This window comes from Lipotes vexillifer, unplaced genomic scaffold, assembly GCF_000442215.2.
Source record: "Lipotes vexillifer unplaced genomic scaffold, Lipotes_vexillifer_v1.1 scaffold306, whole genome shotgun sequence".
NCBI classification, from domain to species: Eukaryota; Metazoa; Chordata; class Mammalia; order Artiodactyla; family Lipotidae; genus Lipotes; species Lipotes vexillifer.
This window is the reverse complement of record NW_006789814.1, coordinates 1,730,382-1,748,061: the sequence shown is the minus strand read 5'-3', so window position 1 is coordinate 1,748,061 and position 17,680 is coordinate 1,730,382. Positions and strand designations below refer to the sequence as shown.

Genomic DNA, 17,680 nt, shown 5'->3' with positions numbered 1-17,680 from the left:
CCTGCTGACTATGTACGTGGAAACGTTACTGCTCCTCGCTGAGGGCCTGTGGTTGGAGTTGGGTTTTGGCAAACGCGGAGCTGGTTCACTGGACAGCTCGGGTCCTTGGCCCCTTCCTCTCCCCATCAGGTCCAATGTTCCCCGACTTCTCCCAGTCCTGCCATTGGGTCTGGGGTTGGGTCGCCGCCAGGCTCTGGGGGATCTAAAGGCGAGTCCCCTGGGAGTGCCGCAGGCAGGGAGGGGACAGCGACATCATTTTAATCCTCCGACGCAGAGGAGGAGGAATGAATGGTCGAAGTGTCCTCTGAATGCTTCCACCACCCTCTTCTAACTCATCCTTCTCTCGCTGGGCTCATGCAAAATAGCCTCTCAACAGCTCTCTATCCCTGTCCTCCATCCATCCTTCTTTCTTTCAGCAGCCAGAGTGATTTTTTAGAATGTACATCAGATTGCCTCATTCTCCCGCTCCAAATCCAGAACCCTCACTTTGCCCACCTGGCCCCCACTCACCCCGCAGCCTCACCTCCTCCTGTTTCCCCTCTGCCTGCTGCCCTGGCCATACCAGCCAGCTTTCACTTCCTCCTCCCCTCGAGCTCCTCCTGCCTTTAGGCTGCGGCCCAAGGGCTGCTGCGTTAGAGAACACCCCGGCACTGCCGCCCACCACACCGCACGCGGCCCGGGCCTTGGTTTCACTCTGTTGTAAACCTAGGTGTCTCCACTGCTCCGACCTCGTTGTACCACCTGAAATCGTGTATTTGTGTAATTACCTGATAACGCCTGTCCCCGAACCCCTACCCGCACTAGCCTTTGAGGTACGTGAGGGCAGGACCATGTCTGTTTTGCTTCCAGTGTGACCCTGACCCTAGTCAGAGCCAGGCCTGCAGCTGGGGTTCAGGGGAGCACATCAGTGCCGGGGTGTGGGCATGCTGAAGGGAGTGGACGTCTGACAGTTGGAAAAATGACGTCTGGCTGGGGGCAAAGGAAGAGGGGGCCTCGACAGTGTCTGCGATCGCTCTGTGGCCCCAGTGCACCAGGCCCACTGCAGCTGGCATGGGGTCAGCGTCGGGTATTATGACGGGAAATCCACTTGGGCCGGGTAGGTGTGGTGTCCGGAATCCTGGTGGGTGACGCTGGTCTTTACTCCACCCGTGGATTTGCGTTGTGTAGTTGGGATCCTGTCTTTGCTTCAGGGAGTGGAATCTGACGGCTGTGTGTGAGTTAGATTGGAGGCTGAAGCAGAGCTGAGGGGACCTGCTGCAGAAGACCCCAGGGAGGGCCTGGAGCCCTCGAACTGGGGGGCGGGGGAAGTGGCTGGAGAGCAAGGAGTGGGAGGTGACTGGGTGGGACTGACTGGTCTTGGACACCAACTAGCTTGGGATGGGAGGGAGGGTGGTGCCACCATCTTCTGAGGTGGGAGCGGTTTTGAAGGTCTTGATCAGTTGGGAGGCCAGTACGGTATCCCAGTAGAGCTTTCTGGCGGGCGGTTATAAACGTGGGTTTAGTGTTCAAGATTGAGGGCCTAGCCAGAGGTGAGGGCTCGAGAGCTGTCACCTTCACGGAGCTGAGAGCTGTAGCCAGGACCTTTGCTGGGTTTGCCAGGGGCATCAGAGACCACGGAGCCGTGATCCAGCGACACCTTCACGCAGGAATCAGAGAAAGGGACAGTGAGGGGAGGAGGACCACTGTGTTCTGAAGGCTGAGAGCAGAGAGCTCCTAGGAGGGCGAGGGGAGCGGTCTTGGTTTCAGGGCGAGCTGACACCAGCCACTGCTCACTGCACGATCTCACCGAAATGTATGTGTAATAAAATGTGAAATTTAATTATGTGGCGGGCATTATTAAAATGTATGAAAAGAGGGGATATATGTATACGTATAGCTGATTCACTTTGCTGTGCAGTGTAAGCTAACACAATATTGTAAAGCAACTATACTCCAATAAAAAAAATGTATGGTTGGCACTAGTGTCAGCCCATTTCGGAGAGGAGGCAGCTGAGTCACAAAGAGGCTGGGTAACTTGCTGGATTGAAGTTGGGGGGCAGGGACTTGAACCCAGGCCAGTGGGCGGAGCCTGCACCCTGACCTCACCACGATGCTGGGGAGCGAGAAATGGGAGGCAGAGGTGGACACTTTCTCTTCCCTCTGTGAACTTCTTAAAAGAGGTAGCAGTGAGTGGAATAGTTTGGTGGGGACAGCAGGGTAGAAGGAAAGGTGAGAAAACCCCTTAAGGTTCCCTTAGGTCAACCTCTTAAGAGCTGGGGAATCTTGAGCAGGACCAGACCAGGTGTAAGCAGAGGAGGAGGTCACACGACAGATGACTTAGGGCAACGAGACGTGCGTCCTTCCGTGACTTGAACAGCAGCTAATGCATCTATGAAAGTCTTTAGTGCCTCTTGCCTGTTTCTAGAGATGACTTATGGCCTCACTTCTTCCAAATGCCTTTCCCACTTGATGCAGGGCAAGTGGCGCTGTAGAAAGCAGCAGTCACTGGGCTGTGCTGCCCTCGTGTGTCCATCTCCAGACACTTCAGGTGGGAGCGGATCTAACAGCTGATTTATTATTCCCTGGTTCTGAGGTTGGCTCTGGATATGGACTTCATGCATAATTCCAGGTGGCTCCAGATCAAAGAGGTTAATAAATAAGTCATGGGATGTAACGTACAGCATAGGGAATATAGTCCCTAATATTGTAATAACTTTGTTGGTGACAGATAATACTACATTTATCCTGGTGATTAATTTGTAGTGTATATAAATGTTGAATCACTATGCTATACACCTGAAACTGATATTATTGTATGTCAGCTATACTCAGTGAAAAAAAAAAAGGTTAAGTGGGAAAATAGGGCCTCCAGTGAGTGATTGATACCAAGTCTGAGATTACGGCCCAAAGAGATGAAACAGGGAGCAGATGAAAATCCAGTGTGCCAGACGGGTAAACATTTGTAAGTAAACTGATTTAGCAGGTGAGCCAGTGTCTGCACTGTGTCCTTGTCTCACGGGGAAAATGAAATGAGAACAGAACCCTGACTTTCTCTCTGTGGTTTCTGTGTGTGCGCAGATAACCCCCTCGGGAGCCTGGAGAACGGGACGGGACCCGATGACCACGTCCTTCCAGAGCCTGGACCTCGGTACAGGTGAGTATTCAGACCCCAAGCTGCCTCTGGGGTTGAACTGTCCTCTTTACAACTCTGCCTTTTATTCTTTTTTAAAGATGGGCGGGCGCCTGCTGGGACTGAAGGGCAAGGCCTCACTTCACGTTAATTTAGTTCAGGTTTGGTCTAACATCCCAGAGTGCTAAGTGGCCAGGGGTCTCGGCCCGAGACTTGGTATGTGTCAAATTTCGCTTGCATACCACCTTTACTTTTTCCACTTTGGGGACCATATCTGGGTACCTCCACCATCATAATTTGCTTGATTTTAATGTTTGATAATGATAACAATATTACAACTTATAATTGTAATATTACATAATATTTAAACCACTTTGATATCATATATCTGTGAAGTGCTTAGTCTGGCATTCAGTAGCAAGCGCCACATTGGTTTTCTTTTTTTTCACATGAAAGTATCTCAAGGGAAAGCTGAGTTGTCCAGAGTCACTGGACATTTGGTGGCAGAGCTGAGATGGACACTGAGGGCTCCTTGACGCCACCGCGATCCCTGTTGCTCTTACAGCTTTTTCCTTCTTCTCTCCGTGGGTTTAAATTGGTGTCTCCAGGGTGTAGCATCTGCATTTTCAACCTTGGCTCCAGAGTGGGGTCATTGTTTACCTCCACCTATGCTTGGTGTTACGGTCTTGCTCTGCTCTCTGAGAATGGCACTCCCTGTAGGAGGCTCGTCCGGATTAGTACGATACCAGGAAGGGTTGGTGTCACCAGATCCATCCAGGACGCTGAGTCCTTTCTGCTGTTTATTTTAGAAAATTTGGAAAATGCAGCAGTACAGGAAACTACATCACCTTTAATCCCAACTCCATTTCATCGATGATGTTATTGGTCCTTTTCCTCCTGGTGTGTGGGTGTGGCTGTGGTAACCGGATTGTGGTCTTGCCATTTTCATGAAAGATGTGAAGTGCTATTTTTCCACGTTGCAAATTCTTTGTAACTACAGTCACCTCTCGTTATTTGTGGTGGTCGTGTTCTGTCAAGATGGAACCATTGCTCCTAGGTTCCTGGGAGTGTCTCGTCACAACATTTTTGTCAACAGATCAACAGATCTGTCAACAGATCAGTACATACGTATGTTTTATGCCAGTTCCTGTTTAAAGACACCTTATTTAACATGTGTTGTTGATTCCCTTATGGTGAACTCGAGGCCAACAGCCCTATCATCAGGCCTGAACAAGGGCCACCTCACACGTGTATTTGTGTATTTTCTCCGTCAGGCACTTCACAGTCTTGCATTCAGGAACACCAGACGGCACTTCAGCACTAACTTGGGGCCATTTTAGATGCAAAGTCCGCAACAAAAAGCACAAGAATGTGAACAGTGTGGTGCTAAATAGCTCTCCAGAAGGACAGAGTGATAGTTGAAAGAAGGCAGAGCTTGCCTTGTTTGGCATGAGGTGGGAGCATGCACGTCCGTGACTCAGCCTTTTGGCCGCTCTGTGCGTGTTCACGGGTGACCATGTTATACCCGAGAGCTGGGAGTTTGGGGGTTACAAATAAACTGCAGGGAGTACGCGAATTTGCAGCTATGGAACCCACAAATGAGGACCGACTGTAATTTCAAAGGGCATCCTTCCCTTCCTTCTAGTTCGTAAACCTGAATAAGCGTAATGCCTGCTGGTTTTTGAATGGTGAGGAGGTGTGTTTTAAGTGGCCGACTATAACTTCCCTCTGCCTGCCTTTCCCAGTGTGGAAGCCAGTCCTCCAGGCCAAGGAAGTCCTCTGAGCAGCCTGTTACCTTCTGCCTCGGTGCCAGAGTCCATGACAATTAGTAAGTACTTTCTGAGCAGCTTCTGCCGATGCCAGGATGACTCTTGGGCCTGCACATCGAGGCAGTGCCTTTGTGCTTGCTCCTGTGTGACCGTGGACTTTACAGAGTGTGGGATGAAGTCAGGTGTGTGTGTACCTGGTCGTGGACTTGGAGTGTGGTGCGTGGTCGTAAGCTCCCTGAGCTGTAAAACTTGATACTTGGGTGCGTGAATGCTCTAAAGGACGTGCTTCAGAGGTGGAGCAGGATTGAGGAAGAGGGAAACTTCTGTCATTCACGGTTTCAGGGTTTGTCTCCTGCAAGGCCGTCAGCTACAGAGGAACTTTCTAGTTGGGTTTCCTTTGTAGCTCTGGAGGAATCACTTTTGTAGGTAAGGGAGAGAGTGTCTCTCGAAGATGAATGAAGGTTGCTAATGATCAGGTTCAAACTGTTTGCAACCTCATCACTCAGTAAAATTATTAGCGATACAGCAATTACGGTTAGGTTTGAGTGGCTTTATGTAATAAAGAATAAAACAGCAAACTGTGGCTTAATGGGATAGGAATTCATCGCTCTGTCCAGAGGTAGGAAGGCTGGGCCGGTATGTAGCTCCATGGTCATTGAAGACCAGGGCTCCTTCTATCTTGCCTCATAGTCCAAAATGGCTGTTTTAGCTCCAGCCATCCCATTCTCATCCCAGGTACCAGGAAGGACGAGGGGGCAAAGGAGAGACTTCTTCTATTTCCACAGGTAGGATTCAGGGGTCTGAACTTGCACAGGGGAAGAAATGATGACTTTTTTCTCTAACCTCTGACTGAAATTTAGTATTTCCTTTATTTTTTATTGTTTTACTTGATTTTTCAATTGAAGTGTAGTTGTTTACAATATTATTAGTTTCAGGTGTACAACATAGTGATTCAAAATTTTCATAGATTATACTTCATATAAGTTATTCTAATACATTGGCTATAGTCTCTGTGCTGTACAATATGTCCTTGTAGTTTATTTTATCCATAGAAGTTTGTACCGCTTACCCCTCCCCCCATCTTGCCCCTCCCCCTTTCCTCTCCCCACTGGTAACCACTAGTTTGTTCTCTGTATCTATGTCTGTTTCTGTTTTGTTATATTAATTTGTTTGTTTTATTTTTAAGATTCCACATATAAGTGATATACAGTATTTGTCTTTTTCTGTCTGACTTATTTCAATAAGCATAGTACCCTCCAGGTCCATCTGTGTTGCTGCAAATGGCAAAATTTCATTCTTTTTTATGGCTGAGTAATATTCCATTGTGTGTGTGTGTGTGTGTGTGTGTGTGTGTGTGTGTGTGTGTGTGTGTGTGTATACCACATCTTCTTTATCCACTTATCTGTCCATGAACAGTTAGGTTGCATTTTCTTTAATTATGAAAGTAGCAGCAAACCATAGGAACCTTAGTAGCCTTAGCAAAATGGGTGACTTGGTCACTGATAGAAGTCACAGGCACCTGTAACAACAGTGATAATGGAAAAATCTCACAATGTCATTTCTGCTTGAAAATATAGTAGTTTTTTAATGTGATAAAAAATCCTGTATATTAGTGTGTCACTTTTCCTTTTTACATTTTAATAATTCTATTTCAATTTAATCCGTTTCCTTTGTAATCTTGGGTGTTTTATTTTATGTATTTTAAAACATTTTTCTGAGAAGAGGCCCATGGGCTTCATCACCAGACTGCGGAATGGGTCTGTGACAGAAAAAAGGTAAACTTCTCCCCTCCCCCAAGCTGTAAGGACCCTTCTTAGAAGGTGCACACAGGTTCCCACTTGTGTGGCCAACATCCATCCCGAGGCCTCCCCTGGCTGCTAAGGAGGCAGTGTGTCCTATCCGTCCACCTGCCCACCCCCCGCCAAAAAAAAACCACCCATGGCTAAGGAAGGAAGAGGGGTTCGGGGGGCAGCCAGCATTCTGCTTCAAGGATGAGGAAGGAAATGAGTAGGCGCTGTGAGGTTGGGGTGTGGGGATTGGGTGGTCTCACTGTGCGTAACCAAGGCATGCGGTTTATGCTGGCACCTCTCAGCCTCGGGTTCAGCTGAGCAGATATTTCTATATCTGCCAGTGTGTGGGACACACGGGCTAGAAGAGCACTAAGGTCACTGGTTTTCAAATTTCAGTTATTTATTTACCTCTGTACTATTACCTACCCTGCCATTTTTTAAGAATGGGTGCCCCTAAAAAACCTGAATGCCTTTATTTAAAAATGGAATTTTATATGCTTACTGTAAACGGAGAGTCACTCTTAGTTGACTTAAATAGCAGGTAACTATGAAAGTAAAGACAAGAAAAGGAACCAGTGTTAGTAAGTCGGCCTGGATGTTGTTGCCTGTCTAAGTATGAGAAGATATCTCAGTGCTAATCCACTCGGGTATTTCTCCTGACATCATCGGAAGGAGTGGAAAAGGGAAGAGGAATTCTCTCTACGGCTCACTGTTATTTGATGCCTTGTCTTTCTGGCACCTGCAGTGCTGCCTCTTCACGTGGGTCACACCTTGACCTAGAGGGGTGAGACTTTACCCTGGCCCTGAAGTGCATCTACTCTAAAGACCCCGAAATTGAGGATGTGGAGGCCAGGCTTCGTAGGCGCCTCATCCTAGGCACCATTTGTAGGGATACAGGCATCTCCACACCACCACTTCCCCCCACCCTGTGGTACCTAGCACTGTGCTTCTGCACCCTGGCGTGAGGTCCCGCCATCTCAGACACAATTCTCTTTGTCAGCTGCTCTTGGGGTCGACAGAGATCGTGGTCTGTGGGTCTCCCTCAGCCATCTTCTGACCTTGAGGAGGGTGCTGGTCCTGCTTGTGTGTTTTCACTAAGGACATGCCTCTGAGCGCACTCGAGTGATGTTGATGGCAGGGATTTAGACTGTTTTTTTGTTTTTAGTCGTACACTTTTCTAAAAATGTAAATCCGGTGTTCTTATTTGGTATCTTTGGCAAATAGAGGCATACCCAGACTTTACAACCTGCATCTCTGAAGAAAAATGTCACTACATCCACATTTTGACCCTTGACACCCTGTAGCGGTGTGGTTTGTGGGTGATAAGTGTGTATGGCAGGAGGGGGTTCTGTTTTCTGCGGTGGCTGTAAGTTTCAGGGAACCTTCAGGGGACAGCACTGTCGTCTGTCCTGTGGGTGTTCCAGACGAGAGATCAGAATCCTGAGAAATTTTGAGTGGTGGGTGGTTTTGACTTGTACCCTCCCCATCCTGCCCCTGCCTCCTGTGTCATCGCAAAAAAATAAGAAGAGCGAGTCTGTCTGGGTATCCAGGGTGTGCTCCTTTGCTAGGGTTGTTGTAGCAAAATACCACAGACTGGTGGCTTAGACAACGGAAATTTATTTCTCATATTTCCGGAGGCTGGAAGTCCCCCAAGATCAAGGTGCCGGCAGTCTTGGTTTCTGGCGAGGCCTCTCTCCCTGGCTTGATGACCTTCTCTCTGTGAGCACGCATCCCTGGTGTCTCTTCCTCTTATAAGGATGCTTTAATTACCTCTTTAAAGGTCCTACCTCCAAATACAGTCAAAACATATGAATTTGGGAGGGATGCAATTCAGTCCATAATAGCGGGTGTCCCAGGAGTGGTGTCCCAAGAGATCTCCAAGTTCAGGATGAGAATCGCATCCCAGCATGTGAAGCATCTAGGATTGCACTCCAGAGGAGATGCCCAACTCTCACAAACCCCAGAAGAGCTTGTTAGAGGAACCCCAACTCTGTTCCCTGGAGCGGAGAGTGTTTCCCTCATGTCCCACCAAGTGGCTCCTGGCCTGCACTGAATAATCGGGCCAGGTGGTTGTCTTGGCCCTGTCATCGAGCTGGAGCTTGTGTACTTAACCCTTGGTGCTGCGGGTAATTGACAAGTCCTCTGCCAAGCAGCCTCTCCCCCTTGCATGTCTGAAATGGCAAAGGGTTTTGTCCCAGGGTTTTGGGGCATATATTATTGTTATTTAGTGCCCAAGAGAAGATGTGTGATCACACCCCCATTACTGCTCTCTCTTCAGGCTCTTTGGTACTTAAGAAAACACAAAAGCCTGTTATGAAAAATTAGTTATTGAGGGGAGTAGTAAAGACAGTTACGAGTAAACCCAGACACCCATAATTCTGCCTCAGAGGTCCTTTCCACTCCTGCAGGTGAATTTGTGATCCTGGATTTGGGGCGTGCAGAGTTGTAGCTGGTTGGAATACAGCGTGCCTGTTGCTTTAGGAGGACATGCTCTGAAACCAGGCTGCCCAGGTTCAAGTTCTTAAACCTCCCAGGCTCTTGTTTCCTTGTCTAAACATAAGGATTCGATGAATACTTGTCTCGTATGGTTTGGTCGTTGTGAAGATTAACCGTGATGTGCTTAGAGAAGTATTTAGATCACAGAGTTAAGAGTCATGAATGTTAGCTATTGTGGATGTGCTTATTTTGTATTCAGCTCTTAACATATATCACAGTTGCCCTTTTTTCCCTCATCTCCCCGTTGTCCTGTTGAATGTGTTGACTGAAGAAAAACGCACAATCTAAAAGTTGTGCGTTGTTTTATTCGGATATCTTACTGAGGACTATAGCCCAGGACACAGCCTCTCAGGTCGCTCTGAGAAACTGCTCAGAAGGGGTAAGGGAGGAGTTAGGATATATAGGAGTTTTTTGCTGGAAAAAAAGCATGTAGTTGAACATCAGGAGACTACTGCTAATCGCAAGAACCAAACATCTCAAGTTATTGATTCTAGTGCTTTTCTATACATGGGAAGATGCAAGCGTCTGGGCTCCTCGAAATGATCCCTTAGATATGCATCTCATCTAGGGCCAGTATCCAAAGCACAGAATTCTTCCTGTTTTTCTCCATCCTGGATTGTCCTCAGGGTAGCATTCCACTGCAGGGTCGGCTACAGTTGCCAATGGCTTGATGCTTGTAGAGCTAGAGTGGCGGGCAGCATTCTCTGTTCACAGATGGCTGCATAATATTCCATCACTTGATTTATTACAATTTGCTAGGTTATTTTTTGGGAGGATCACCAGCCAGGGTTTTTTTCTCACCAGTGAGTTTCTTCATTCATTGTAAGGAAGAATTGAAGAGTGCTATTAGTAAGTGCACTCTAAGAATATTGGCTATTATTCTTTTCTGCTTAAGCATTCCTTTGTGGTAAACTTGCGGGATAGGAGGGCAAGGTTGGGCCATATTTATGGGCTAGCTCTCAATAGCCACTTGTGTTCTGAGTTAGTGTGTTGCCAGTAGTATGACAGCTGCATTTCTTTACCCTCTGCCAACACTAGGTGTTAACATGGTAATGCATTTTTTCTACTTTCGGGCCTGGGAAATTATCCTTTGTGGTTGGGTGGCTTTGCATTCCCTCCAGGGCAGCCTCTCTTCCCGCTTTTGTTTAACATTTGTATCCCTGGTGTGAGTTGTTGGCTTGGGGCGTGGCCCCCCATTGGGTGTTCTGCATGACTTGGGAGGGCAAAGGAGAAAAGGGGGGATGTGACTCCAACAGTCGATCCTGGCTGCTCTTGGAGCTGGTGGCTTGGGGAGGAGGTCGAAAGGAGGGGCCAACAGTCATATTGTGTAAGAATGTGACCTAGTTAAATAATAACATGCTTTAGTAGATCTTACGGTGTGCCAAGCATTGTGCCTAAGCGTTTAAAATGCTGTTTTCTCATTTAATCCCCCAGCAGCCTCCTGCAGATAACATCACTCTTTTTGTTTAAGAAAACAGGCTGAGTGAGGTTAAATAACTTGTCCGAGGCCTTACAGCTAGGATATCATTCAATTTATTGAGCATCTACTGTGTGCAGGGTGTGGTTGCTAGGACGAGTAAGTGGTGAAGCTGGTGATGGACCCAGGTTTCCTGACTCCCAAGTCCAGATGACCTAAAGAGGGTTCTGCCATCACCCAGCCAGGGCATGCAGTGCTGCCAGTAATGGGTGGGCATCCAGGTCTGAGAGCCTTAAATTATTTTCATCATTATTTTTTTAATAGAACAAGGGATTCCTGGGTGAGGACACTAGGTTTTTAGGATGAGCATACCTAACTTGTTTATTTTCAGGGGCACTTTTTGCTCTGAGTACTAGAGTCTGAATGTGTCCCCTCCCCAAGTTTATATTTTGAAATCCTAATGTCCAATGTGATGATATTAAGAGATGGGGGCCTTTGAGGTGTGATTAGGTCCCGAGGGCAGAACCCTCACAAAAGAGGTGCCAGAGAGCTCCCTTGTCCCGTTCTGCCGTGTGAGGACACAGCGAGGAGTCTGTAGCCTTCGCCTGACCATGCTGGTGCTCTGACCTCCGTCTTCAACTGTGAGCAACACATTTCTGTTGTTTATAAGCCACCCGGTCTGCTGTGTTTTGTTACTGCAGGCCGAGTGGACTGAGACACTGAGGGTTAGTGGGGCCGTGACGCTGGGACTGCTGACCTCTCATCCATTACCAGCCGCTCTTTGCAAGTTGCTGCTTCTCCACCTTCCAGTTCACCCCTTTCCACTAACACCCCAGATGCCCCAGGTGACGACCAAGTTGTCCAGGTTATTGTGCCACCTAGTGGATGGTCCAGGAACTAGCCCTGTAGTTTCTCTTCCCCATCACCACCTTTTCCTCCTCAGAACACTTGACCTTTGCAACTCTTGGTGTGCTTCTCGTTCGTTGTAGATGGTTTAGGGAATTTCACTAGAGGTTATCATTTTCACATATACCTGAAATAATAAATGGTGATGATTGTTACTCAAATCCTTTTAACTCCCTTTCCCTTTCTTTTTTCTCCACCTTTATCTCAAAAATCTTTGTCTCTCTTTTATGGGATCAAAAATATGACCTTATTTTATTTTACTTTTGTAAAGAAGATGTTGGGGGTAGGAGTTTATTAATTAATTAATTTTTAAATTTTTAATTATTTATTATTTTTTTTATTTTGGCTTTGTTGGGTCTTCGTTTCTGTGCGAGGGCTTTGTCTAGTTGTGGCAAGCGGGGGCCACTCTTCATCGCGGTGCGCGGGCCCCTCACTGTCGTGGCCTCTCTTGTTGCAGAGCACAGGCTCCAGACGTGCAGGCTCAGTAGCTGTGGCTCACGGGCCTAGTTGCTCCGTGGCATGTGGGATCCTCCCAGACCAGGGCTTGAACCCGTGTCCCCTGCATTAGCAGGCAGATTCTCAACTACTGCGCCACCAGGGAAGCCCAATATGACCTTATTATTTTTTTTTTTTTTTTAGGAGTTTATTAATTAATTTATTTATTTTTGCTGCTTTGGGTCTTCATTTCTGAGCAAGGGCTATCTCTAGTTGTGGCAAGTGGGGGCCATTCTTCATCACGGTGCGCCGGCCTCTCACTATTGCGGCCTCTCTTGTGGAGCACAGGCTCCAGATGCGCAGGCTCAGTGACCTTATTTTTAATGGGTACATAGAAAAGCAGTTTGCCTAATATACTGAAATGGAAGCAAAAGAAAGTCGTGTACTTTTGAAGTGAAATTAGACACAAGAAATCCGTGTTGTCAACCTCTAATGCCTTTAAAAATACCCAGCAGGCCTTCTCATACCATCTTGGAATTGGCACAAAATAGCTTTCCACCTTGTCATCATTTGCTGTTTAAGATGACTTACTCCAGACACCAAATTTTATCATGAATAAAATTCCATTTTCTATTTTGCAGTTCCATTTAACTTTTGGCATTCTTGTAAACTCAATTTGTGGGAACAATGTTTCAACAGAGTTTTGGATTAAATAGTCCTAGGGTCCTAATCTGGGGTCCAAGAGGGTGCAGATGGGGGTCGTGGGCAAGAGAGAAGCTATGTGAGCTGTCGTGATGGAGACTGACCCAGACCCAGAGCCGTGAGTCTTTTGGAATAACAGGTGTCTCTGCTTTTGGCCGGGAGTGCTTTAGTCTGTGTGATAACAAGCAGAATAGCTAATACTGAGGACTCATAGGCAAATGTGGTTCATGGGGATGGCATAGGAGGGGCTCTTGGTGGTCAGTAATAATTATGATAATGATTAATACTCATTAAATGATATCACAATCTATGCCATAAACATATCCATCACCTCCCAAAGATTCCTCCCACTCTATCGATCAATTGATTGAATGATTAAGAACACTTAACACATGATCTGCCCTCTTAGCAAATTTTTGGGGAGTACTTGTCTTGACGAAGAAAAAAGTGCACTTTCTTTCTTTTTATCCTTTTTTTCTCTTTCTTTCTTTCCCTTTCTTTCCTTCCTTCTCTCTCTTTCTTTCTGTGTTAGATTTATTTATTTATTTATTTATTTTGCAGTACGCGGGCCTCTCACTGTTGTGGCCTCTCCCGTTGTGGAGCACAAGCTCCGGACGCGCAGGCTCAGCGGCCATGGCTCATGGGCCCAGCCGCTCCGCGGCATGTGGGATCTTCCAGGACCGGGGCACGAACCCGTGTCCCCTGCACCGGCAGGCGGACTCTCAACCACTGCGCCACCAGGGAAGCCCTGTTAGATGTTTTTTCATCCATTCCAAAACTCTGTGCCCGTGCTGACCAGATGACAGACACTGTGCTGCTCCTGGCCTGTGAACTACTGAGCAAGAGGCCAGAGTCCTGCCCTGGGGACTCGCCACACCAGTGGGAGGACAGACACATGTGGGGGGCTGTTTTAAGGTGGGTTACCAGGGAAGCTGTCTCTTGGGAGACAGTGGGACTGAGGCTGCGGGATGAGGGGACTGGGCCGGGTTTGGTGGCTTCTGGGCAGAGGTGAGGGGGGAGAGCCGAACAGGAGGATGCTGGATTTTATTCCAAGTGCAGCAGGCAGCCGGCAGAGGGCCTGAAGCAGGAGTGACGTGACTTTCCTCACTTGGTCTTGCAGAGGGCAGGCTGTTCACTTGTGTGCCTTCCTTCCCCCTTTCTGATGGCCCTTCCTCGCCTGAGTGGTTGTTGGAGGGCCTCCCTTGTGCCTCACAGGGTGGGGACTCCTGGGTTGACTTGGGTGTCCTAACTCTCTCAAGCTGCTGACAGTCCCTAGTGGGTGCCCCAAGTATGGTGTGCTGACACCCATAATTCAGAGAGACGTGCTAAGGGCTGCAGGGGAGCAGAGTGGGGGAGGTTTGGGGCGTGATCTGGAGCCACCATCCTGGGCTCAAGCCCCAGCTGCGGTACTTCCCAGCTACGTTGTTCTTTCTTTATTCCCAGATTCTCTGGGCCCTGTTTCCTCATTTGTAAAACGAAGACACTTAACTCTGGCTTTTCAGGGCCGTTTGCAGGGTTAAATGCACTAATGCCAGAAGGCACAAAACCTGAGCCCCGAACCGGGTGTTGTACGGTAGGTCTCGTATTGAGAAGCTTCCACAGGTGGTGAGCATTTCCATTCTAGTTCTTCAGAGTCAGGTCATTGCCTGGGGAGGCCAAGGACCCAGGTCAGTGAGAGAATCAGCGCTGTGTCCAGCGTCATCTCACCATGTGTGGGTGTCAGCCGGTGGCATCACTCCAGGGAGGCCAGCTCTTCTTGAAAGCTTTTTTGGAGACCCCCTTTGGAGATCAGTTCTGAACCTGTTCAGTAGCCCCAAGGGTCCACGCTGTAAACCCTAGTCAGAGCCAGACCCCTAGGATTCTGGAGCCTTCACGTTTCCATGCTGGTTCTTTCCAGATGACACCTGGCAGGCTTCAGATATCAGATCCAGCTGCAAGTTCATACCTATTTCTGGGGCAATTCCAGATCTTCCTTCAGGGAGTGCCTGGAAAGGATCAATAATATGGATATTATTTTCCTCCTGTGGATCCTCATTTATTTTCCTCCTGTGGATCAGGCTATGCCTCTACTATCACTCAGCTTTCACAGCATCCCTGCAAAGTGGGAGTACTGGCTTCATTTTATAATTGGAGAAGCAGAAGCCGAGAGAGGCCACAGTGAAGGTCCCACTGTGAGCATGTAGGGGAGCTGGTGTTCACCCCCCACCCCCTGCTGTTCCTGGACACCCTCAGCTTCTGGAATTCTCTGCCCTCGGAGGGAAGCATTCAGGTCTGTTGAAATGACCCTGTTGGAGAGGCTTCCCTTCCCTGACTGCCCGTCTGCTTCCATCACCCACGCCTTATCACCCACTTTGTGTCTGAGGGCGCCAGGCTTCCGAAGCCCCTGTGGCCTGAGTGTACTGTTTGTTTCTTTTCCCACCCCTGGAAGGTGAGCTCCTCCAGGGCAGGCGCCTGGCCAGCTTGTTCACTGCGAGGCCCCGGTGCCTGAAACCCTGCCTGCCATGGACTTGCTGCTCAAGACACGTTAGTTGAAGGTGCGAGGAAGGAAGGAAGGAATGTTTATTCTAGTTCTAACACACAGGAAAAATTTACAAAGGCTTCCGTAGGAATGAATTGAAAGTGAGTTCCCCGAGGGTGGGCCCACGTCCGTTTTTATCACCTTTGCATGTCTAGCTTGGTCCGCGGTAAAAACCTAGAACTGTGAGCTGCCCGTGGAGTGAAAGAGTGAGTGAATGTTCCGCCTTTTCCCCTGTTGCGTCAGGGAGTGGGCAGCTGGGGAGGAAGGAGCACCAGCCTGGGTTTCGGGAGCACTTGGCTCTGATTCCGGCCCTTATAGTAGTGGGTCCCTGCACCTCCCTGGGCCTCAGTTTCCCCAACTGTAAAGTGGAGGAGGCCGCCCTCCAGGATTCCTTGCGCTTCTAGCCGTCTGTTCTGAGAAAAGAGTCATGATACTCACATCCTCCTTCTGCAACCATTCCAGAACCAGGTTGTGGAAGTCTGGATATTTGTAGCGTCATGCCTGGTCTTGTTGGCTGTCCCAGTAGCAAGGCAGGCGTCTTCATTTCCCCCTTTGCTGACTGTCTCCTTTGCAGATGTGTTGACTGTTGCCTTCACTTTGAGTGGCCTTCGGCAGGGGAGCGGGTATCCATAAACATACTGGCTCTGACATTTGGCCTGTAACTTCTACTCTAGGCCAGGTGTTGTTCGATGTAGGAAGCATGACGGGTTGGAGAGACAGGATGGTATCTGTGTGAGGGTCCAGGCTCCTGGGGACTGCTTTGAAACGATGTTGTCTTCCAGAACGTGTGAAGGAGAATAGTCTTTGCGAAAGGCAAATGTCACCTTCAGGTTTTCATTCTGCGAGGCCAGCAGCCCTTATATCGTCACTGCCAAATTTCTGTCATCAGTGCTGCTAGATCAGACGTGTAAATCCTTTCTGTCCTTTGTGCATCCTTCATTTTTGTAGTGCCCTGGTGTGGGGTCGTGGACAAATTGAGTTTTGAAGGCAGCCTTTTGGGGAGGAAGGAATGCTGGAGTCAGGCAGACCACAGTGCTGCTGTTCAAGAGCTGTGTGACCTTGGGCAAAGGCCTTAACTTCTCTGAACTCAGTTTCCCAATCCATGAAATGGAGGTCATATTACCTGCTTGCAGGATTCTTCTGAAGTCTATGTTGTGTCTAGCACAGAGCCTAGAATATATTGTCTGGGTGCTTCCCGGGAGGCCCATAGATAGTTTGGTAGACTTCAGAAGCCTCTTGCAGTTGTGTGCAAAATTATGTTTGTGTGTTTGAGCTCATATGTGGATTTTCCTGGGGAGAAGGTCCTTTGCTTTCATCACTCTCCTTCAAAGGATTGCAGGCTTTAGAAAAAAAAAAAAAAGAAACACTTTGTGATAATTGCACCTAGTGTCTGCCGCAGCCCTAATAATTGCGATATCATTATTCTCGCTGTTGCCATTCTGCTCTCTGACGATCCTTCCAGCTAGACTGGCTGTGTTTTTAGCCACCTCCATCCACAGCTTAGCAGTGGGAAGTTATTTAACCTGTCCATGCCTCAGTGTTCTCTTCTATGTAAAATGAGTCTGCTAATAGTACACATCTGACAGGGTTGTGAGGATTAAATGAATGAATACATGAAAAATGCTCAAGATAGTTTATATAAATTATACCTCGATAGGAAAAATGGAAAAGAACATGAATATGAAGTGTGCCTGGCATAGTAAATGCTCACTGACTGGTAGGTGCTATTCTATTGTTAACGTCCTCAAAGGGTACATTGCTGGCTAGTCATCCCGAAAACAGTATCTGGGCCTTCTTGTTGAGCTGCAGGTGGATAGATCCGATTTCCTGTTTTAGTGACACCATCCCTCCTGCAGAGGCCCCTCAAGGTGCCTTCCCGTGGCATCTCCTCCTTAACTTCCCTCTCCTCTAGAAATGCCGCTGAACTCTCTTACTGTGAGGCCGGAGGTCACAAGAATGAAAGTGTGATCAGATAGGACAGGGATTCTCAGCCAGGGGCGATTTCAACCCCCAGGGGGCATTTGGCAGTGTCTGGGGACGCTTTTGGTTGTCACAGCTGGGGTAGGGATGCTACGGCATCTAATGGGTGATCCCAGGGATGCTGCCATACATCCCACAGCACACGGGACAGGCCCCACACTGGAAAATTATCCAGCCTCAAATGTCAGTGCCAAGGATGAGAAACCCTGAATAGGCAATGGGGCTATTTTCCAGGAATCATAGTTTATTTTATACTTTTTTTTTTTAAAAACCACTTGCCTCCTGCATGGTTCAGGGAATGAAACAGGATAAAAACGAACCTGAATGAAATGACAGATCCCAGAAAGCGTTTGTTCAGTGTGTACTTGGGAGCTGTTTAGTTCCATCACCCCTGCACTGAAGGTGATTTAGGGGGGCTGAAGGGTACATAAGGATAAACACCTGTAGAAGCTACCAGAATAAATGATCCCAGCCTGATAGCTGTAGTCACACTCAGCATGTGCAGCTCATTGGTGCTATTTTATTGGAACTTATTGAAAATTCCTTCAGTTGATATTT

At 48.0% G+C, this 17,680-nt stretch overlaps 1 protein-coding gene across 1 annotated transcript in view; it reads left to right on the top strand.

Moving 5' to 3' along the window:
* The window catches only part of SNX29 (sorting nexin 29), a 569,236-nt gene that overhangs the window by 80,382 nt on the left and 471,174 nt on the right, over nt 1-17,680 (top strand). Inside the window, exons 10-11 of the mRNA XM_007462815.1 lie at nt 3,058-3,133; nt 4,855-4,937. Coding sequence (XP_007462877.1) covers nt 3,058-3,133; nt 4,855-4,937 — 159 coding nt within the window. The remainder of the gene's footprint in view (nt 1-3,057; nt 3,134-4,854; nt 4,938-17,680) is intronic.